Source organism: Callospermophilus lateralis, chromosome 1 (genome assembly GCF_048772815.1).
Source record: "Callospermophilus lateralis isolate mCalLat2 chromosome 1, mCalLat2.hap1, whole genome shotgun sequence".
Lineage (NCBI taxonomy): Eukaryota > Metazoa > Chordata > Mammalia > Rodentia > Sciuridae > Callospermophilus > Callospermophilus lateralis.
The window spans coordinates 54,391,168-54,415,628 of NC_135305.1; the positions used below are offsets into that span (position 1 = coordinate 54,391,168).

Genomic DNA, 24,461 nt, shown 5'->3' on the forward strand with positions numbered 1-24,461 from the left:
CACTGAACAGAGAGATGTGGGTAGTGCCCCAGTGGCAGGATGACTCCAGTTCTAGAAACTTTTCAAAAGTGTAGAAATTCTTAGTCATGCAATTCCCTGGAAACAGTAAGGAAGGAAACATACAAAGATGATTTTTTATTTTTGTTTATCTGCAAGCCTGTAGAGTTGAATTAAGCTCTTATTGGAATATGGAAGAATAAAGCTCAATGTATACACAGGTGCACCATGCACGCACATACGCATATATCAGCTTCATGAAATAACTGGTTCATTTGAAGAGCAAGTATGTATGCATATGTGCTAATAGGCTAAATATAAATCCATTCCTCTCTCCTTTATCATCAAGGTGATTATTTCAGCGATTGAAATGAAAAGCAGCATTTGTACAAGGCCCGAGCATGGCTGTTCTTTAGAAACACAGTCAAAGCTGCCTGTTTTAAATCAGGAAGAACCTTTTTTTCTGGTTCTTCTCCAAAAGGATGGTGGGGGATTGTGCTCTAGAGATGCCGTGAGATGTTTAGCTTCCATTTATGAAGAGAAATTAAATTCAGTACAGGACATGGTTCTCTGTACAGGGGGTTAGAGTGTGATTTTGAAAGGATGAGTTGTGCTGGGCGTGGTAGTGCATACCTGTAGGCCCAGAGACTGCAGAGGCTGAGACAGGAGGTTCCAGGCCAGCATTGGCAACTTAGTGAGACCTCGTCTCAAAATTAAAAAAAAAAAAAAAAAAAAAAAAAAATTTTTTTTTAAATGGGACTGATTGTAGCTCAGTAGTAGAGTGTTCCTGGATTCAATCCTCAGTAACCCTTACTACACACACATGCAAGTATACACAAAGGATGATTTGACAAAGAAGAAGAGTTCTTTGTAGATACCTAGGAGCAAGGAGAAAGCTCAGTGGACCAGGAGCTACCCATATCCCCAAAGGCCATGCAGGCCTTCTTACTCTGGCTGAGTATTAAATTCACCTTGGAGTACTTAGAAAAATACTGATGTCTGGGTCTCATCTAATGCTTATTAGATTTTAACCTGAGAGTGGGGGCACAGGCAAGAGTTTGTTTTGTTTTGTTTTTGGTACTTGGAACTGAACCCAGGGCACTTAATCATGGAGTCACATCTCCAACTCTTTAATTTTTTATTTTGAGACAGGGTCTTGCTAAGTTGCTTAGGACCTTGCTAGGTTGCCAAGGCTGACTTTGAACTTGTGATCCTCCTGCCTCAGCCTCCCATAGGGAGCCTCCCTGGGATTACAGGTGCGTACCACTGTGCCCAGGGAAGACAAGGGTATTTTTAAAATGTGTTCCTGGTGGTTCTTATTTGCAGCCAGAGTTGAGCATCCCTTAGCCTTTTAATACACAAAAAAAGAAAGGTCTGGGCTACATCAAAGTCCATCTGGTATCTATTTTGAAAATAAAAAAAATTAGAAATATATTTATAATATCTGATTATACTTAAATGTAGACAGCATCAACATAATTATTTTTATGTAATTTATTAACTACAGGTAATTAAAGATATTATATAAATAATTTAATGATCTCTCTCTGAGGTTAATCAAGAAACTTAAGAGATGAAACTGGCAAGAAACTTAACAGATGAAATTTTTTTTAAGGAAGATATTTTAGTTGTTTTTAGTAAATACAGGATGTACCAAAGTCTGAAGTCTATGAAACCAAGAAATGGGTAAGACAAGTAGTGTTCTTCCAAACTCTTTAAATAACAAATATCTTCTTCCATTAAAAATTAAAAAAATATATTAAGACCAAAAATTTAAATTAAAGCATGTGGAAACTATCATATTAATAAAATCATATTTTCTAGAATGCCTCCCTTAATAACATACTTTTTAAAAAATCCACTAAACATCTTCATAAACTAGTAGTTATAATTCTAGTAATCCTAGAATACAAATCTTTTTTCAGCCAAGTTTTGAGTTTAAGGTCCTTGATGTTCTCACAGGTCCACAAAGGGTTGAAGAAAGGTCTCACCTGAAGAAGAAGGGAGTCAGGGAGGAAGGGAGAGAGGGAATGAGCAGGTGCAGGCCCACAGAGCCCTACTGGTGACTTCCGGTTTCTGTGCTGGAGGCCACACTAATTGTATTGGATAATAAAAGGTCTCATCTCTGTTTTGGATATCCATTACCCTGGAGGCAGGCCAGCAAAGTTCAGGCAGGCCAGCAAAGTTCATCTCAGCTGCACAGTGTTAAAGAATCTGATTGCAAAAGATACTGAAAAGACTAACACGCTTTCCTTGCTTTTAGCACACCACTGACATCTGCCAACACCAAGGGGAAGTTTGGAAGCATCATTTGAGGAATGAGACAAAGGTTACAACAGTTGCATCTTTTTTCCTGGAGAGCTTAAAGCACAAGAGGAGAACCAAAATTGAGAGTAAAACAGATGTCATCAACTATTCTAAAGAATTTCCAGAAGCACTCAATAAGATAGTCAAAATATCAGGCCCCGTAAGGACATCATCAGTCTGTCTCAACTCGAAATGTCCTCCAGCATCACTGAGACGAACGAGAAGAAACAAACCTGCAAAGCAGCCCAGCGCTGAATATAACTTCAGCAGTCGGCGATGCCCATCTTTTCTTTTCTCCAGTGAGGAGTTCAGCTAGCAAAGGAGCTCTGTTAAGTGCCAGCTCTCACCATGTCCTGTTGCATTTTAAATACAAGCTTGATGACTCTGATGTGATGATTTAAAAGCTTTAGAACATGGAGTTGTTTTTTATACCAGCCCAAAGTATTAGGCTGAGTGTTTCTCTCCTTGCTTGATGCCAAGGACAAGGTGCAGGAACCAGTTAAACTGCACAGTCCATCCTTTGTCTCTGCAAACTTCAATCTGATCAAGGAAGTACTTTTTAGCATCCTCCTCGTTTTTCCCCACTGTCAGGGCATCCCGGATGTACTCGATATCTTCTTTGCTGGTTAACTGGGGCATTCCTGTCATCAACATCATGGAGAACAGGATGATCAGCAGATTTGTGTGATGGCGAAGGGCTAGGTAGGCCTTGACACAGACATCCTGGATAAAGGAGAAGAAACTGCTGTTACGGGTGTTAGAGTAACTGTAGGCTAAAGACCACTGGGCTGTACTGGCATTTACGTAGCATCATCATGAGAAGAAACCATCATACACAAGGCAGCTCTCTGCCCCAGAAGGAAAACTTGATGAGAACATCGGCTATTTTTATGATTTCTTCAACACTGCAGTGTGGACGCATAGAGGCAGGGTGTGCTCAAGAAAAGCTAATTGATTCAGTTATTTGTTGTTTGTTATTCTACCTTTTAAATTCAATTTCCTTCCTAAGAAATTGAGGGTAGAAATATTCATGGTCTCTGAAGAGGAATGAGTCATTTTTGAGCACCATACAGGAATCAATAAACTTTATGTAAGCAAAAACCATGTTTGCCAAGAGCTAATGAAATCCAAAGAAGTGAAAGAAAAAAGTGTCTGAGATTTAGTTTTATCCTTATTTTGCACTTTGTTCTATTCTAAGAAAGCAGATGAGTTAGCTTTTTACTGCCTGATTCTCAAAATTGTTGAGTGAACTTTGAAATTTTAATACAAATTCTGAATACTGAGAGAGAGGGCTTTAAAAATATGATGGTGGATGCTGTCCCAAAAAAGCTTTGGAGCAGGTGATAAAGGTGAGTTATGCCTACTTAGTGAGAAACAGGTACAATTATGTCATTAAATTGTCCCAAAGCATAGGAAAAGATGCAAAGTTCCCAATTTTATAACATGAGAACATGAGACTTAGAATAGACACATACATAAAAACATTAAAAAAAAAGGTAAGACAGTTTACTGAGTTACATAAAATAAAACTTAAAATACATGGAGTGACCTGCGATGTTCTTCAAAGATAAAATTGCTAATTATCAAGATGTAACTTATTCTTGGATTAGTCTATAAACATAATCAAATTTCAATAAAAATCTTTATCGGTGTTTAAACTCAGATATAGTTCATGCAGAATAGTTAGGGTCCAAGAGAATGTTTTGGAAAAGTACAATAATGAAAACCAAAGTTTGCCATAGAAGATATTAAAACACCTTATCAAACTATAATATTTAATTAATTACCCTGAGCGCATGCCTGTGATCCCAGCTTGGGATGCTAAGACAGGAGGATTGCAAGTTTGAGGACAGCCTGGGCAACTTAACAAGACTTCGTTGAGGCCAGAGGGCAGCATATTGTGAGAGCTCAGGACACGTCAGTTCTTTCCCTCTCCTACCATCTCTTCTCTGCTTACTTGTGAAGCAGGAGACTTGAAGAGACTCAAAAGTCTATTTGGATGGTTCCTGCTGCAGCCCAGGCCTCAGCTGTCCCCTGGCCACGGCTCCAGTGCATTAGTGCTCTTGCATTCTTTATGACTCCACCGATGTGCAGAAATCGTTTTCTTTTGCTCATCTGTAGGACCCAAAGAGGTCTGTCTTGGTTCTTTGTAATTACAGAGGCTAAGTGCAGACTTCACCTCAGGCTACAGTCTCATTAATTTGCCAACTTTCAAGATTCTCACACAGGCTTTGTGGGGATGCCTTTCAATTCTGAATTAGAGTACATTCTGATTTTTAATTATTTCCTATTCCTTTTACATACTAGGGGCTCTAGGCAAATCCCGTGCTGGGTGAGCCCACTGTGTGGTCAATCTCTTTTTAATCAGAAATTTTCATGGAGGGAAATTAACCCAAGGCCAAGTTATTACCACACCAATCCATAGGTGCTCAGTAAATAATTGTTAGGTGGTGACTGACATACTGATTCCTGCATTACCCAAAGAGATTCATTAAGGGAAAGGAACTGTGTTGCTTCTCTTAAAGACCTCCCCCACCATACAAATGATATATGTATTTTTTGTTTTTGTGTTTGTGATGTTGGGGATGGACAACCCAGGGCCTCATACTAAACTACATCCCCAGTCTATATGACTGATATTTTTTGGCTCTGATATGTTCTGGCTAGTTCTGATTTTCACACACAAGGGTCTGTTATATGAGAAAGGAAAACTTCCTCCCCAAGTTTAACTGCATGCTCCTTACTCGTTGGACACAATGTACAAGTTCTGACCGGCTGTGCAGACTTAGAGACTCAGTGCAGATTTAATTATCCTTTGCTTAAATTAAGACACTGTGTGGAGCAGTGGTTAACAGCGGAGTCACATTTTGCTGTATAATTCAGAGCTTGGCCTTCTTACTGACAAGCTGTCTATCATCAGGCAATTCACTTAACTTCTCTGGACCTCAGTTTTCTTACAACAATAATAACAGTAACAAACTGCATCCATTTCATATAGTTGTGGTAAGATTTAAATGCTAGGTGACTGGTTGACCATCACTACTAAATACTCTGCAGATTTGCGTTATTGAACACATATACGCTTATCAAGGCTAAGGAGGTCACTTTCCCACCTAGACCCTCTGTCTGTCCAAAACATCTTCTTAGATGGCGAAGCTGTAGGGGGTGAGATGGGCCCCCCTCCACCGAGTGCTGGGGGGAGAGTTGACTTCACTGGCCCACTGAAGTGGGTGGGATGGAAGCCTGTGGCACCTGGCTACAACTGCAGGTGGTCCTCTTGCCTTAGAGGCCTGGTGGAGCCTGCTCCACCCACTCAAGCCCTAGAAGTTTCATTTCTGTCCTCTGCACCCAACCAGGGTGGAATCTGTGAATCTGTCCTGATCATGCAGGTTGGGCTCAGGGGCCTGTGGCTTGAGAGACTCTGAGGATGTGGCTTGGGAACTCGGGGGAAAATCCAGAACACAGAAGTTACCGGCTGTCAGAATTTTCCCTTCTGCCAGTGCTGCCTGTCGTTGACCTCAAAAGTTCCTCCCAACTATATTTTGAGGCTCTGTATTATTGAGTGGAAAAGAAGAGGTAAGGGAAGAATCTGATTTGGGGGATTTGGTTTAATGTACTTGTTAATGAGAGTGAATTATCATTAACGTCATTAGTAGCTAATAAAGAGGTCCAGCCTATGTAGTACATCTGCTCTTAATTTCATTGTTGATTTAAATGCCTTAATGACAGCAGCTAAGTTACCAAAGGAAGGATTGTTTTTACAAAGCTACCACCCCTGTAAATTTTGGAAACCAAAGGAATTTATTATCATTTCAGGGCCCAAACTTTGAATCCATTTGCTAACTGCCCCACCTATCAGTTTGCTAAAGAAGAAGCAAAGGACCGCTGAACACCGTCTCCTAGTTTCTTAACCACTGGGGAGCTGTGACTGCGGCAGACTGTCCAGGGTCACAGGGAATACTTGTTCTTACAGTCAAATCCCCCATTCTCATCCAGAATTAAAGTGGAAGTGAAATATTCACAAAAACAAAGAAGTAATATTAGGACCATAAAATAGAAACTCCAGGGAAAGAATCTAAGGCTGAGGGGAGAGAGAGATGCTCACAAAAATTCATCAATGAAAACAAAAAGTTCCCACCCACTGACTTTTCCTAAATCGTAATGTTACCTCTGTCTGCCAAAGGAAGGACACAGAAGAGAGAGAGAGAAAACATTCAGTTTACAGTAAAGGACTTTATTTATTTATTTATTTTAAAATTGGCTAGCCAATGTCTTTAGGAGTGATTTTGGCCAACCAGAGAAGGTCACTGATTAATAGCCCTAATAATGCAGGAAGCATCACTCTCTGATAAACCTGAACTAGAGGATGCCCAACACTTAGCCACGTACGTGTTGAGTTTGTATTAGGATTCATATCTTCATAGACTCGAAAGTAATTCTCAGACTAGCTGTTTGCAAAGGAAAGGACTATGCTGTTATCTCAAATATTTAGCTAGAAACTCATTAGAAGCCTAAAGACTACAATTAAGCTGTTCTACTTTAGTCACTATTCAGAATAGTCTATATTAGGAAGGAGTGTGTGTGTTTGTGTGTGTGTGTGTGTGTGTATCTTCCAGTCTTGCTGTAAAAAGGATTTAAGGTGAACTATTTGGATACATAAAAGTCAAAACAACATTAGTGAGAGGTGGATGGAGAAAGAAAAGGAATAACAAAGGAAATGATTCACAATGGCCAGAGAAATAAACTAATTTAAAACCACACACAGAAAACTCTGTAGACTTGCTATATAGGTTGTCTCCAAATAAATCTCTAACCAAAAGGAAACTAATTCATTTCTTTATCCAATGCTTAGAGGATTTTTTGAAACCTATTTGTTTAGGAGAAACACTGCTTTTCTAGAAACCAAAATCAATTGAAATTTTACAAGGGCATCTATGGAGCATATACTCTGTAACATGGCAAATGAAGTCCTCAAAATATTCTCATGGTGACAAAACGATTCTCTAAAAGAAACTAGAATTAAGAGGCTAATGCTAGGTGAAAGATCATTCTTGATTAGTGTTTCAAAGTAGCAGGCAATGGGGATGCTGCATGCTGGTTCCTTAGCCTATACATCACCATATATGGATTCATATCTTTTCTAAAATAGTGATCAAACTCAATAAGCTAAACAAAGTCCTTACAATCTGACAAGCTCACACAAGTCTGCATCTAGCGGAAATTTCACACCAACATATTCAACCCCCTATATGTAGCTGCTGCTGGACCCTTCTAGGCAAGTGTCTTCCAATCCATAACACAGAGAGTGAAGTACGGAGAGTCTCTTCACTGGGATTGATGAGATCTAACTAATGCACCAGGGTAAAAATCCCAAGAGTGAATCCTTAATCAGCTCAGCACATTTTGTGTAATGTGACAGATGAACTTGTCATCTCCCATTTGACCTATAATAGACCTTAATTAGAATAATTGTGGTTAATCGATTGAGCTCCAAATAACATCGTTGCTTTGCTCCGCTCTCTATCCTCTAGTCCAGCCTATGCACTATTTTAAGTTGGATTCAAATTTCCTTTCTTGACTCAAGTTCTATTACACATTCCATAGAAACCTATGTTCCATTCATACTGGGGTATTGTACTTTTTCTCCCTAAATATCGATTGTACGTACTTTTCTAACTTTATGCACTCCCTCATGTTAGTTTTGTTCTGTCTAGATGTTCCTTCTCTTCCCTGAATGAGTCTGACAAAATAAAATTGAATTCAGCCCTAAAGGCTCGATAAAAACACTTCCTTCTCTGAATAGTTCTATCCTCCAGTGTAGGATTAATTGCTCCCTCTGCAAACCACTGTTAGCACAAAGTATTCCTTAGCACAAAGTAATGTACATCTTGGTCTTACTGCATTCTGGAGCTGTGCCTCTGCCCAGCAGTGTCTGCCAAACTGTAGCTGAGCTATGTAGGTGAGATGGATGGATGCTTGATATGCAGTAGTCAAGTTCAGTCTTGGGCAAGATTCACCTCTTTAAAAACCAGGAGGAACTGGAGAACAATTATACATGAAGGGGATTAAGCTGGAAAGACATCGTGCCTTTTTGAGGGCGATACTTGACCCTTCTTTGTGCCTGGCCCAGCTCCTGAAATAGAGCAGGTATTTAGTAAGAGTATGAGAATCAGTTTCCTATTTTGGATGTGGTGAACAGGGCCTGATGAGTGCAACAGGATGGAGTAGGAGGTTGAGAAAGGCCAACTGGCAGGTCACAGGTCACAGTTGTACACAAGTGTGAGGACTCCCACTCGAAGGAAGGGGAGTCAGAGTAAGGAAGTAATGGTGAGTGGCTGCAGTTTTTAGAAGAGTTTCAGGTGGTGAGGTCTCTGTGGTCCCTGGGGCTGGGCTTAGGAGGGGACAGGGCCCTGGACCTAGAGGTAGGTAGGTTAGGCTTCTGGTGGAGGAACTGAGGCACAAACAGACCAACCTGGGCTCCAGGGGTAGAATAGGCTACAGCAGAGATGGACTTCAGTTGGGTAAGGGTTCTTAAAAACTTCCTGCGTCAGGGGCTGTGGTTGTAGCTTGGTGGTAGAGCGCTTGCCTAGCATGTGTGAAGCACTGGGTTTGATCCTCATCCAATAAACAAACAAACAAATAAATAAATGAATAAAATAAAGGTATCGTGTCCATCTACAATTGAAAAAAAAAAAAATCAAAACGTCCCAGGTCAGGACTCCGCAAAGGGATTGGGCATGCAGCTGAGCGTGGAGCCTTGTCATCCTGGAATGGTGACAAGACTTCTGGGACTGGAAACTGGCAAGGCCTGGTCAAACTGGCAAGGAAACTATAGTCAGCCTAGGTTAAAATAACACAATAAATAGACTCCAGACTATTTCATGAAATGCTTCTTAACAGTGACATCTAGGGGCAAGCGCCATTTAGGGACATTCCTCAAACTGCCTGTTTTGTACAACTGTGGCTACAAATATTGTTCACTTCACCTGATGACCAGATTTATCTACATACATTTGCTTAGAGTTGACTGTGTGCAGAGAACATCTTTAAAATAATCATTTTGAAAGAACAAGTTGTTCATGTTCCCAAAAAACTGTCCCATATAGGACACCTCCTACACGTGTGTATTCCATGTTCCGTTCTCTGCGCATAGATTACTGTCCTGCTTGGGGGGAAAAGTAATATTTATCTCAGTAAGGAAATCTCCACACAAATGTGAACAGACATTAAATGACACTTCCATATTTGTATTATTTAATAAAACACTGGGTTTCATAATTAGGGTTAGTTCCTCATCTGATGTGAGGATGTGTTGTTACCTGCATTGTGATGACTTATTACCTTCCATACTGGTAGCTAGTCAATCTGTGCCCGAGGAACTATTTCACAAACTCAGAATACAACATATGGTAGGGAAGGAAGATGCCAGAATGAACCCCACTCCGCCCTCTGCAGGAACTGCCCCTCCCCATTTTGTTCCTTCACTCAGCAAACACTTTCTGAGTGCTCACTGAGTCTCAGGCTCCACATAAGGGACACAGGACCCATGTGGCCCTGCTGCACACAGCCTGCTGTCTGGGAAGGGAGAGTCAAGCAACATATTGGCACAAATCACTGTGATAGTGCAGGAAATGGAGAAGGGGCTGTGGCAAAGCCTTACAGGAGGGGACCTAGGTTGGAAGGCTCCCCTGAAGAATGGCATTTAAATGAGACGTAAAGGCAGTGAGGGCCTTCTGGACAGAAAGCCTGACCCGTGAGATGGCTCGGGATAGTGGAAGATGTGGAAGACAGAGACTCATTCACATGAGGAGTAGGGGGAGGCAGCGGATGAAGGTGGCGGTGCTGACCCCAGGATGAGGCTACAGCAGGTAGGCCCCCCAGCACGGGCCTTGCAGGCCAAACTTCCAAATTCAGATTTTATTCAAGGTGACAAAACTACCATTATGTGGAAGTCTGAAGGGAGGGATTAATATATCTAGTTCTTAACTTCAGTTTCTGAGAAAACTCTGATTATCTACAGTCTTTTTTTAAAATATTTTTTTAGTTGTCAATGGATTTTTTTACTTTATTTATTTATTTTTATGTGGGGCTGGGATTGATCCCAGGGCCTCACACATGCCAAGCGAGTGCCCTACCACTGAGCCACAACCCCAGCCCTATCTACAACCTTTTATTTTTTTTTATTTTTTTTATTTTTTAAAGAGAGAGTGGGAGAGAGAGAGAGAGAGAGAGTGGGAGAGGGAGAGAGAAAGAGAGAGAGAGAGAATTTTTTAATATTTATTTTTTAGTTCTCGGCGGACACAGCATCTTTGTTTGTATGTGGTGCTGAGGATCGAACCCGGGCCGCACGCACACCAGGCAAGTGTGCTACCGCTTGAGCCACATCTCCAGCCCCATCTACAACCTTTTAAAAGACCAAACACTACTTGATAAAATGAAGGAAAAACACTGAAATGTTGACAGCGTTATCTTTAGAAGGTGGGACACAAGGGTTTTGATAGCTTACTGATATTTTAGAATACATTCCTGTCTTTTATTTTTAATAAAGAAGCATTCACTACTTTTAAACTTAGAAAAAACTCATCAAATAAATACAAATAAATGGGAAATCAGATTTCATTTGCCATTGATATGAATGTGTTTATGTGCTCCGTATGTTCTATAGCTGTTGATTGAAATGTAAAATAAAGTGGTCTAAAATAAATTACCAGGGGGTTAACCACAGTTTACCTTTAAAAAAAGTATTTTCAGTAAGAGTGAGATTTTTCTAAATGGAATTTATTTATCAAAATTTTCATCACTACTATATGTCAGTTTAACACCCTGTGTGTAGGACGTTGCTCCAAAGACTGACAGATACCCTGAAGTTCACACGGTGGGCCTTGGTTTTCTCTAATTCTAGCTTGTTCCTGAACTTACCCCTATTCAAGAAGTAACTTACGAATACAGTCCCAGGCTAAACTAGCTTCCTTGGAAGGAAGAGAGATGAGATAAAGCACAGCCTTCCTCTTTCAGTTCTCTTACTTCCCTCCTCTGGTCACCAGCAAATGCATGTTTTCAATTCTTTGTGGCGAAAGCTCACCTCACCCTTAACAAAAAGTGGGCCAACTTCTCTCCACCCTTTTAATAGATTAATCAAATATGCAGCATGTCTTAATTAACTTTATAGAGTCAAACTTGGCAACTGGCTGGAAATGAAGACACTTTTAATTCAAAATACTGGATATGACACTTCCCTAAACCTGGCTGCTTTATTCTACAAGATTATGAGACACTGTTGATAGAGTTTAGAGACTTGGTCCCTGAGCTTGAAGAACTTCAATTTAAAAAGGAAACATACAACTCAGAAACAGAAACCCCTGCCTTAGCAGTATGTAAAAGGAAACAAAAAGGAAAAAAAAAAAAAACAACTGTCCAAGGGCAGAGTTGAACAACGAAGGTTTGGTTGCCCATCTTTGTCAATGAGGAAACTTTGGAAATTCTGTGTGTGTATAATTTAACATGATGCTGTTCAGCCTTTTCTTGTGAGGGAGGAAGATGGTGGGACAAGAAGGGAGGATAGCAGAGAAGGGGAGCGTGGAAGGGGAAGCAGAAGGTGGGGGTGTACTCCGTCTTTAACCAGAACATGTCACTTGGTCATGTTCTACATGTCACCTTATTTTGAAAACCGTTTCTCAATTTAAAAGTTTTCAAAGTCTGAAAACCTACTGTGATGTATATAACCAGGCTGGCAGTGGCTTACTGAGTCTCTACTACTGTCCAGGGTCTAGGCTAAGCATGCTCCATATTTCATTTAAATAACCCCTACCTCTGCCTCCTGCCTGCAGATGTGAGCATTTTGCTCCAACAAGTGCTCCTTGCCATTGCCACCCAGTGCCCTCGCCTGATGCTCACAGACGTGGGGCTGCCTGAACTTGGGTAGGAATCCTCAGAACTATGAGCTAAATAACCCTTTTATCTTTATTAAAAGATAACAAGCAAATAAATAATTCCTGGAAAAACCACACGAGGCAGCTCTTCTTCCCCTTTCAGAAGAAGAAAGCAAGGTTCTGAAAGGGAAAGTAGTTTTCATCATACACAGGCAATTAAGGAGCAGGGCTAGGATTCAGACTCAAAGTCTGTCTGCTCCAAGAGCTGTCCTTTCACCCACCATGCTACACTCTGCTCTCTACCTGTGTTTAAGGCTCAATGGGGGCACTCAAAATGCAGAAAAGTGCTTCAAAACCTGGGTACATGGAAGGACCACAGAATTCACAAAGATGTGTTTTTGGTGGTGCCCACTGACTAGGGTGTTGCTTTAATGAAGGAAGTTTTAACAGTCTGAGAAACAAGCTTTGGTGACAAAGGATGAAGAATAGCTCTTCGCAAGAGGACAGACTGGGCAAAAGCTCACTGCAGGCTGAAGCACGGTGGCACATGCCTGCAATCCCAGCAGCTCAGGAGGCTGAGGCAGGAGGATTTCAGGTTCAAAGCCAGCCTCAGCAACTTAGCGAGGTCTTAAGCAACTTACTGAGACCTGTTTCAAAATAAAAACATAATTTAAAAGGGCTTGAAATGTGGCTCAGTGGTTATGTCCCTGGGTTCAATCCTTGGTACAATAAATAAATAAATAAATAAGCTCAGAGCAGATGAATATAGCTTTGGGTGGAAATTGCTGGTAGGGGCAGGAAATCTTTCCTTGGCCTCCTCATAACAAAGATCTTTTCATTAAAGAATGTTTTGAAACTGAAAAATAATTACAGCAGCCAAAACAAAAGTCAAGGGAGTTGCTGATGGATCTTAAGGTTGACATGGGCCTGACAGGGATATTGATAGCAACAGAACAAATGGGCAGTCAGCCTTGAGAACATCACTGGAAAAAAGGAAGAGACTGTACATCCAGAGAGAAGGAGAGCCAGTGGATAAGGTCAAGCTCCTGGCTTTGTCTGACTCTCTGAATCACAGTTTACCATGGCTGTTTGAATCTCGTCAGATGAACCTCCCTTCCAGGAAAGTAGAACTGAGTGTTTTTCCTCCTTTAAATGGTGAAACTCTTCCAGGTTCTTTTTTTGAACCATTATCTCTTCCAGTAAGTTGTCAAAATATATGATTTTTAGCTTTAAAGAAAAAGAGGACTGAAATGTGTCAAGTCCCTGGAAACAGTCTAAAGCTCAATTGAGTTTATACAGAAAAACACACTGTAAAAATCCTAAAACCATCTGGCCGCAGAGATCTCAGTTTCTCTGACAACACCACTGGAACTGTGGGAGGGTGAGTCTTGTAATTACCAGATGGAAAACCAGCCAGAACAAACCAGAACACACAGGTTACAAATCACACATCTGAGTACCTGTCCCAAGGAAGTTCAAGGGCCATGTCATCTCCCAAGAGTCACAGTGGACTCAAGAGGAGACTCAGGAAAAGCACTTGTCCCTGGGATGTTCACTGCAAATCAAACCAAGCGTAAGACTACCATGGTGGGGGCGGGGTGGGGGGGGGCGGCGGCGAAGGTGAGTGGGTGGGTGGGTGGATGGGTGGGAGTTCATTTAAAGGCAAATGGCTCTTTGTCTCTGTTTTGTGTTGTCCACAAACAAGTGCGAAATGTTCTCCATTGGATATTTGAAATATTCAATAGTCAAAACTGGGTACAGACCAGGCAGGAACGAGAAAGGAAGTAGAATCTGAATACTCCCAGGGAGATGGTAGGCTCATGAAGGAAGCAGGACAAACCAGAGTTGTTTGTAGAACCTGGGTCACACTGCTGAGATTCCCAAGGAGAGAAGAGACTGCCCTTTATGAAAGCAAGACACGCATATGCATATGGTGGCACAACAAGAATCCGTGCTAGTAGTGTGATAAATACACATGTGTAGCAAAAACCGAGTGAAGCTCACGATTGTTTTGAGTGGCCTGAAAAGTATTTGTGAAGTTTGAATCCTTTGTCAGTGTCTTCAATAGATAAATATCCAATGGCTAAATTTCTCACTAGGTGCCCTTCCTTAAAGGCCTCTTCAGTACCAGCATCAACCTGAGCTCTGTATTTGCCAGTCCCACTGCTTATGGAATGTTTCTACTTCCTGTTTGGTTTTAGGTGGGAGGATGGCTGAGAAGCACAGCCTTGCTCTTGGGAAATGAATGAATAGAGGTAACTGGGAGGAGGAAGGTTGGCCATGCCAGAAGGGGATGGGGGCAGAGGCTAGATGAGCCTCCAAGTGGGCTGGGAGGTAAAAGCTGCAGCAGATGCACACACCACCTGCTTGGTTGGTACTCTCCGTAGGAAATAAAGAGGCGGGTGACATACCTGAAATTTCTGGAAGTGTGGGCTTGTCTTTTTTCCAGAAGTTCCCATCACAAACAAGAAGTCTGGGGTGAGCACAAATGGCACTCTCTCTTTATTAATGCCCAGGAAACTTTTATAATTCCCAAGAATGTGCCCAAAGTCAATATGAAATAGGTTTCCTTAAAAGAAAAAGAATATCTGACATTATTACACCAGCATACATGCTTGTAATAACAATTCACTTCTTGAGATAATTTTTAAGTGGCCTGAAAATGAGCTACCTTGGGTGAAAGCATCTGTTACATGTGTTACTAGTCTGTCATATTTTTGGTCTTAGCAGGTGTGTGAAAGTAGTAACCACAAAGTGTTCTTTGAACCAAATATGTTTGTTCTTGATATCTTTCTGGTGTTCTTTAGATGACAAATGGCCTTAAAAAGTTAAAAATTATCACCTCAAAATTATTCTTAGAAATCAAAACTCTCTGGCTAATATGTCACCATTATACTTAAAACTCCCCTAAGCCCTTCATGTAACTCAGGATAGCCTGATGTTGTACTCTGGCTTGTACTCCTAAGCCCCACAATAGAAATAACTCATTTTGAAACTCCTTTGGGTCAATATTTACCATCACACCTTCTCCACATCACTTCTTCTCATTTATTTGGTCTTTTATCATTTCTATAGTCCAAAAATGTATTGCCTATTTTGTTTTATTCCGATCCTCACAGGGAGTAAGCAATTTGTTCCCCTCTCATGCTTTTTCCAGACTCTACTCTGAAATTGGTTCAAATCACATTTAGAAAAGTTTCGTGGTGTGGTGGCCACTACTGGGCACTGTTAGACTGGGTAGTGAACTGGCAAGATGGGGTGAGTTAGGCAGACAGAATGTTTCACTTTTTTTTTTTTTTTCATTTTTAGAACTGGGGGTTGAAAACAGGGGTGCTTAACCACTGAGCAATATCCCTAGTCTTTTTTATTTTTATTTTTTAAGTTTTGATACTGGAGATTGAACTCAGGGGCACTCAACTACCAACCCACATCCCCAGTCCTATTTTGTATTTTATTTAGAGACAGGGTCTCACTGAGTTGCTTAGCGCCTTATTTTTGCTGAGGCTGGCTTTGAGCTTGAGATCCTCTTGCCTCAGCCTCTGGAGCTGCTGGGATTACAGGCATGTGAAACCTCACCTGGTGCCCTTTTTATTTTTCATTTAGAGACAGGGTCTCACTAAGTTGCTTCTGGCCTTGTGAAGTTGCTGAAGCTGGCTTTGAACTTTTGATCCTCCTGTCTCAGCTTCCTGAGTTGCTGGGATTACAGGTGTCTGTCACTGCCCCTAGCACATTTCAGATTTGAGGGTATCTCTGAGATTTTTTCCCCCTCTTTTACTGTTTCTCTGAAATAGCTGATACTGCTGATCACCCCTACCTTCATTAGTTCCTGAGATATGCCCTACTCTACTTTTCTAGCTCTAACGGCCTTTTCCTCCTTTACTCAGTCCTCTGCCCTCAAGGTGGGTGGTCTCTGTAGAGTGATCACAGCACTAGAGTCCCTACACAATAATACCTTCTCACTCTGTGCTCTGGCCTTGAACTCAAAAATTTCTCTGCGATGGGAGGGTGGGGGAATGGGGTGGCTGTGTTTAATGAGGACAGCGTTTCAGATGCGGAAGATGAAAAAATTCTGAAGATGGACGTCAGTGATGCTTGCACAGCAATGTGAATGTGCTCAGTGTCCACTGAACTGCACACTTAAATGGTTAGAATAGAGAATTTTGTTATGTGTGTTTTGCCACAATAAGTTATTCTACAATAGATAAACTCACCTGTCTCTGAGATCATAATATTGTCATTGTGTCTGTCGCCTATTCCAAGAACAAAGGTTGCCACACAGTAGCCTGCACAGGAATAAACAAATCTCTCCACTGCTGCCTGAAACTAATTAAAATGCATCAGAATATTAATTGTCTTTTAACTACAAAGAGCAACATGAATCTATTACAGATGATTTCCAGAAAGACACTGTTCTGGGAACCATTTTTAGAGAGCAAGTTACTTGTGCCTGATTTCATTAGCATTATATCTACCAAGCGCCAATTTTCACATTGCTGTGCTTATGTTTTAGGTGAAGATTCAGTACATCACAACAGCACGAGGAGGACACATGAGTCAAAGGGCAACAGAAATTTAATCAAAGCGCTTGCTTCCTCTGCATGCATCACTTGCTCACAAGAATGTGGAACCCATAGTAATTTCTTCTCCATCAGTGAACATGTTTTGCTTGTGACCATTTACAAGTATGCATGGGTTCACAAATCCACATGTATAACAGATTAATAAGTACTGCTAATTATATTTCCTCCCCAAATGACTGCTAACCATGCAAATGAGAAGTGCTAATCCTGTGCGGTAGAACTTCAGATGACAGCCAAACAGCCCAACCACACAGCTTGCGAAGGATTCAGCATATGCACTTCAGAAGATGGTGGAACTGACATTTTCCCCATCCATAATTTACCATTTATATTAGAGTGCAGTGGTAAATTATAAATTATGTCGTTGGGCATGTGGTATTTCCTAGGTAGGAAAGAATTTATACAGAGTAACTAAATCTCGATGCCGAACAACAACAACAACAAAATAGCCATAAAAAGTGCTAACAGATTATTTTACAGAACCAAATTGTATACAAAATGTGCCTGGGAATCAAAGCCAAAGATAATGATCATGGGGTTGGGAACTGAGCACTTCTGTTTTACATAGATGTGCTGTGTCATCAGGGAAAAGCCCTCAAGCCTCCCCACCTCCTCACCAGTAAAGGATTCACCAATATATGGGGATGCAATTCATTGAAAAATTCTTTGAAAACCTGGAACCACTATTGCTTCATAAATGACAAGTTGTAAGGGACCTCTGCAGCGGGGAGGCACAGCTCACCTTTTCTTCGATGGGGCATTTTTCTTTGAGCCAGTGATTCAGGACTTCATCTTTGAACGCACCCGTGTTGCCCACTGTGCTTTGCTGGATTTTGGCAATTGTTGTCGCATCTTTTACGATCTCGATCATTCCTACATTGAGGATGAGGAGTTTGATGGAGAAGGGGGCCTAGCGCCTGACCCAGAGTGGGGGCAACTTGTCTTTGTTGAGTAGGGAACAGAGGGGACTTTTTTTTTTTTTTTTTTTTTTGTATCAGGCATTGAACTCAGGGGCACTTGACCACTGAGCCACATCCCCAGCCCTGTTTTGTATTTTATTTAGAGACAGGGTCTCACTGAGTTGCTTAGTGCCTCACTTTTGTTGAGGCTGGCTTTGAACTCTTGATTCTCTTGCCTCAGCCTCCCAATTTTGTGCTTGTTTTTAAGTAAATGAGAGGGTTGTTTTCCATATCTGTGCTTTTTTTTTTTTTTAAGAAAGTTGTATGGGATATTCTTACAATATCCCTCAATGCAAGGGAAAAGGGTTGGTTTTGATCAGCAGTGAGTAAAGGCAGTTATGTGCTGAGAATAACCTACCTCACCCAGTGCTCTGTACCTTTTCCTTTTTAAATTATAGGGTCAAATGTAAATGGTTTTGCACTGTTCTCATATCAGAAGCTTACATAAAAGTATGTTTGATTGAAACTAAAATATTAAATGTCTATAAAAGTACCTAAGAGTAGAGAGTGTAATAGTTTTAATAATGTGAATTCTGGAATTTAAAAATAAGTGACAGATCTTTCTGTCTAATTTTAAATGTTATTTGTGAGAGAAAAATTTAATGTGTAATGAAATGAGTTAAAGTTTAGAGGTGAAGTAAAGAGAAGGGAACAAGTTCTTATTGAAATCATTTCCATGTACAGTCACAAGGACTTGAATCATGCGTTCATGTATTTTCAACATATCCATATTAAATTGAGAGGCACATTCACCAGCCTGGGAACATTTTCTTCTTCTTTATATGGATTATGATCCTATTTTTTCAGTTATTAAATGCCTACACCAAGGGAACTATGATCTTTTAAAATTAGCTGAGTGGTATATTCATTTCCTGAGGTAATCACATACCTATTTTGTCCCCCGTTGAAATGCAACCATATGGCAGGAGGCACAAATCCAAAGATTCAGTCTCCCAAATGGACTCCATGATTCGCAGAATCTGGGCATCACAACAGAAGAGTTTCTATTTTATATATATATATGTGTGTGTGTGTGTGTGTGTGTGTGTATACACACACACATACAAACACACACACAAGTGTATTTACTTCATATATATTTTTTATCCTTCAAAAAAACAGCAGTCTTATCTGGTAACACAAAATATCTAAGTGAATGTAAAATTTTTAAGTAAAAACTACTTTTACTGATCATCTTGGTACTCTCAAATTTCCCTCATTGGACATCTGTTAATTTCAGTCTGAGATGTACTTTGGATTTCTTCTGGAGTAGGTTTTAGTCATGTTTGATTATCTACCTGTTCAGTATGTTCTACTCTGCCATGGATATTTTCCCACCATAACTCTAATATCCTGACACATATCTATTACTCTAATATCCATAAGACACTCAGGCTAGACCTAAATAACGGTAACAACAATGATGATAATAATAGCTAACATTTATTGGGTGGTTTTTTATGTGTGGTTCTTGCATTAACCTCATATTGGGAATATGGTTATTATTCCCTTTCTGCAGGTGAAGGAACAAAGACTTAGAGAACTTTCCTTTAGCTGCTAAACTTGTCCCTCAATAATAAGCCAAAGGACACAAAAGACAAGGGCAAACTTTCCCTCAAAATGAGAGAAATAACAGACAAATTTTTGTGTTTTTGAATTGCTCATCTTTGAACAATTCAAGAAATCTTACAGATTAATTTGAAATTGAATTAACCTGAAAAAGAATTGAAGGATTTCTTTTTTTTTCTTTTAAAAAAATATTTCCTGGAGGAGACTAGTAGAGAAAGGGATCAGAGGGAGTGAGGATGGAGGAAATGGGAGGTTCTGGGGAATGAAACTGAATAAATTATGTTATGTGCATATATAAATCTATCACAATGAAATCCAAGATTGTGTGCAATTATAATGCACCAACAAAATTAATAAAAAACAATAAAAGGAACTAGAAAAACCACTTCTTAGACAATACTCATACCATTCTTGACAGAAAGCAAAGCAAGGGTATTATTGTTTGCATATTAGAAATAAGTAAAAACAGAATCTTAGAATTGAAAATATGACCAGTTCTTAAATAGCTTACTTTTAAGTTAATAGGATTTCTCTATTTCAAATAAACCATATTAAGTTTTAGAAATTGTTACCTATACAATTTTGAGCAAATAAAATCTAGGGAATACAACTTTACAGATTTCTGAAGCTGAAGTTTATATAGATATGTCAGAAAATATGAAAATGATCATCATCGATACTTGGCCATTCAGCTTCGCCGTAATATCACGTTCACTCTGTACAATTTCTCATTCCCTGTTCACCTTCTTTCTCCTTCCCATCAAATCATTCTCTTGAGTTTGTGTATGTGCATCAGAGGGAATGTATCTAAGGAGAGTGCCTATGAGTGTGTAGATATGTCTATGAATAAACTGGGTACTGCAGGTTTATGTGGTTACATTTGATGTTACCAAGCTCAGAAGGGGGTGTATGAAAAAGAGGCGAGGAATGTTGGATGTGAATCTTCAAGAAACGGACAGAACAGTGATGTTCGTGGGATTGGGTATCTAACATTTCACAGCCATATTCCTCACACTAAAACTATATTATGTAGCTTCTGAATAGTGTTTATCATGTGAAAGAACGGAATGGGAATGAAATTGGTATAAGGCATGTTTTAAATCTAATACAGAATTATTTTTTTCAGATAATTGAAAATGTTTCTTAACATCAACCTACCTGTAAAATAAGCATGTCTTGGCGCAGATCATCGCCATGTTTGAAGATGATTCCAATTGTTTCATTGGAGAGCGCTGTAGGATCTGCACATTTAAACTCAAGCCACAGGGGTTTTTTCTTGGAGGCCATCACTTTACATTTTTCAATCTGAAAGAAAGCAGTCACGTGTTTCCTACATGCGCTGAATACACATTGTGGAGACACAGATTCTCTGGCAAAGCCTCACTGTAAATAACCAGGACAAAGTCCTAGGTGGGAAATGATTTTCAGTCTTTGGGGAAAATGCAGATGTTCTCACCAAATCTAGATTTTTTTTTTTTTTTTTTTTTTTTTTTTTTTAGGGAAAATTCACCACACTTCAACCAATGGTTCTCAAACTGTGTTCCAAGGAAGATCAAGGGACTATGGAGATGCTGACGCCATGAGGTGTGGCAGATTCTGCCCTGTGCTTCTCCCTCAGGACACTGGTACTCCCACATTCCCTTTAACCCAGAGAAACTTCACTATTATCTATTTATATGTTTGGCCTCCCTCTAAGATTTAGCTTTTAAAAAAGAGTTCTAATGCTACCACAGTGTCTTATTATTGCAGAACCAGATGCAATAGGCCAAAGATAACAAGATAAAATTTAACAGAAATTAATGGAAAACTGGGCAGTCAAGTACAACACTCCTCTTTCATCCCTCCACCTGACACACTGAAACAAATTTAAGGTAGAGGAAAACGTGATTTGGCATCATTCAAAAATCAAAACTAAAACCAAACAACATACAATTTTCAGCCAAAGTGAATTCTCCATGGATCAAACAATTTTTATTATATTTTATTGGTTCTTTTTAGCCATACATGACAGTTGAACCCATTTTGATATAATCATACAAGTATGGAATATATCTTATTCTAATTAAGACCCAGTACCTCTCCTTCTCCTTCCCTCTATTGGTCTTTCTGCCATTTACCCATAGTCATTTATTTATTTATTCATTGTTAAATTAATTATTTGTGGATATACATGGTAGTGAAATTCACTGATGTGGTCTTTTAAAAGAGCAAACACTTTGAAATCTGTATTAATATATCATAATTCCCACCATAATTCTAAATGGACAGTAGACGATATATGTTTTTTCTATAGGGCCAATTTACTAGTAACTGCATATAAAATTAATCATGTAAGAGAGGAAGGTTTTCCTTTCTTTGCGGTTTAACCATGATAGGAGTTGCTGTCCTGTCACACACAGCTATAGGACTAGGCAAAATATATGAAATAACTCTTTTCAGACATTGGTGGCAGGCAGTGGAGGTCTGTGACCCCTGAGAGAAGGAAGACAAATAAAGTGAACCCTTTTATTGCAACAGTTGATTGCTCAGGACACTTTTGAGGCTAGACAACAGAAAAAGGCAACCTAGACTGAGTCCATGGGCAAGCAGTCTAGAACATAGCAACTGGAGTCTCAGAAAGAGAGGACAGGAAAAACATTGGTTGAAAAAGTACCAAATGTGATAGGCTATCAACCCCCAAGTCAAAGGTTCAATACTCTCTAGGAGACTCAACATAAAGAAGGCACATCAGATTCACTTTTGTGAAAACCAGTGATTAAATAAATCGTAGAAGAAGCCTACAGAAAAATAAAATATATGTTGTATAGAGACAGTTAACGATAAGGACAGAGAATTAGAATCAGAAAATATTCAAGCCAGAAGAAAATGAAGAAGAAGGAGAAGAAGAAGAAAAAGAAGAAGAAGAAGAAGACGACGACGACGACATCAATCTAAAACTCTTCATTTAGTGAAAATATTTTTTAAAATGAAGATATAATGAAAAGTTTTTAAGATAAACAAATGCTGAGAGAATTTATTAGTAGCAGAACTAAAGTATATAAAATGTTAAAGGTCAAAGGGAAATGATACCAGCTAGAAAGTCTGGGTCTATGCAAAGCAGTGAAGAGTAGCCCAATGGTAATATGGGGGAAAACATTTTAAAATGGCTTAATCTTTTAAATCTATTTTTGTTTAAAGCAAAAATAACAACAATGCATTTGGGGGTTTATAAACACTTGTAGAAGTTAACAGCATGACAAAAAAAGTACAAAGAATTGGGAGGAGGTTAATAGAAGTGTACCGCTATAAGATTCTACTTGTTCACAATGTGGTTTGTCATTTGAATGTAACCAAGGGTGTGTGGTGTTGATCTGAGGACAGATATTTAGATTAATGGAAAAGAACAGAGAGCCTTTGTATGTAGACTTGCATATAATATAGTCAGTTGATTTGTGACTTGAAAGAACTTTTCCATAATATTTCTTAAAATGTACCTTTATTATTATGGTGGTTATATGGTAGCATATGTTTGTCAAAACTCATCAAATTATACACTTAAAATGCACAAATTTTATTGTACATAAAGGATATCTCAATAAGCTAATCTGAAACAAGATGGAAGGAAAATTACCAGGTTTTGAAGCTTTCAGAAGCTAATGATTATTAGCAGAAGCTTGACCATGGACTCTCCAGCTTCCCTGTCTCTATATAAACATCAACTTTTAAGCACTGGACCCTAGAAAGCACTCCAGACATTGCAAGACATATAACCACACATAGACATCCAAGTGATACCTACCACCAGGGTTCCTGCTTTCAGACCAGGATCATAGGGAACTCTAAAGCTTTTTGGGAGATTAGAATTCTGCAGGGTTTCAAGCTTTTGCTTCAGTTGTGAAATAACTGTAAGTGTCAAAAGCACAAAAGAGTTATATGAATTCAATAAATTACCAATATTATCTACAACATTTCCTGAGGCCATATTTACTTACAGCAGTCTATATATTTGGTCTGGGGTGGAGCAGGAAAAGATTGGGTAGAATCCTGCCTTTGAGGAACTAATTACTTGAAGGGGCAAGATAAGTTGGGCTTGCTGTGACAATATAACCAGGCACATGTTTCACAGTGGGGGATGGAAATATGTGAACATATGTGGGATAGCACACAAATGCTGTACAGGATATGGGGAGGAGTTTCTGAGGGTAATGATAAGGACTTAATTCTAGTCTTCTTTCCAGCATGTGAAACTTTGAACTGCCATCTGATTTGGGGAGCAGACATTTGAAGACAATATTAAATAGTTAGGTTAAAGTTCTGCAAATTCTTTTCAAAAGAGGAAGTTAAGATGTGTATAGAAGATGTGATAATCTCAAAAATTTCAAGGCAAAATACATAAATTAAAAATTACTCTATGTACAGCAGATAGAATGGAGGCCAGCACAAACATAAGGTTAATATTATTACTGTTATCATTTTTAGGAGATAGCATTATTTGTGTACTGCGAAAGGGTCAAAGGGAAAAAGTAGATATTTAAAATATTCAAAAGTTTAAGTGATTAGGTACATGAGTAAGTGTCTATCATGAGGCACAGTGCTAGGTCTAGGTGCAGAAAATCAAGAGATATTCCCTAGTTTCAAGGCTTATACAGCTTATTGGGTCAGAAAGGTGTATTAATGACCATGATTTAATGTGGTATCAACCTGAACTTATGGGACTACAGACAAGAAGTGGTTAAATTTCTTAGGGCAGGCACAGGACTTCTTAGGGTAGGGATAAGAGGACATTGGAAGTGGCTTCATAGAGGAGGTGTCTTGTGTGTGTGTACATATACAAAGGATTATATATATTTATATATTATTAAACATCAATATTAATGTTACATATTATCTTAATATATAATTCATATAACATATTAATATATATCATTATCTATTATTATATACATATATTACTCTGAGATATATATGTATGAAGAAATGTAAAAATATTTAACATAACTCATCCAGAATTTATTACCTTAAAAGACTGAACATTTAAAAATGACATATACATATTTGAAGACAGGGAGAAAAAGGTAAAGATTTGAAACTAACTACTCTTTTATTTTGTGTGTGAAAGTGTTCTTCAAAATTATACCTGACACTACATAATGATTTTTAATTTTCAAAGAGTTTAATGTTTGTTATCATAGCTTTATCCT

The 24,461-nt window shown here is 39.2% G+C and overlaps 1 protein-coding gene across 1 annotated transcript in view; it reads right to left on the minus strand.

The window, feature by feature from the left end:
- Positions 1-1,829: 1,829 nt before the first annotated feature.
- Positions 1,830-24,461, minus strand: part of Pik3cg (phosphatidylinositol-4,5-bisphosphate 3-kinase catalytic subunit gamma) — a 28,423-nt gene continuing 5,791 nt past the window's right edge. Inside the window, exons 4-10 of the mRNA XM_076834608.2 lie at positions 23,060-23,163; positions 20,440-20,586; positions 18,602-18,692; positions 17,496-17,626; positions 16,385-16,496; positions 14,585-14,742; positions 1,830-3,027 (exon numbers count right to left, since the gene is read on the minus strand). Coding sequence (XP_076690723.1) covers positions 2,749-3,027; positions 14,585-14,742; positions 16,385-16,496; positions 17,496-17,626; positions 18,602-18,692; positions 20,440-20,586; positions 23,060-23,163 — 1,022 coding nt within the window. The 3' untranslated portion in view covers positions 1,830-2,748. The remainder of the gene's footprint in view (positions 3,028-14,584; positions 14,743-16,384; positions 16,497-17,495; positions 17,627-18,601; positions 18,693-20,439; positions 20,587-23,059; positions 23,164-24,461) is intronic.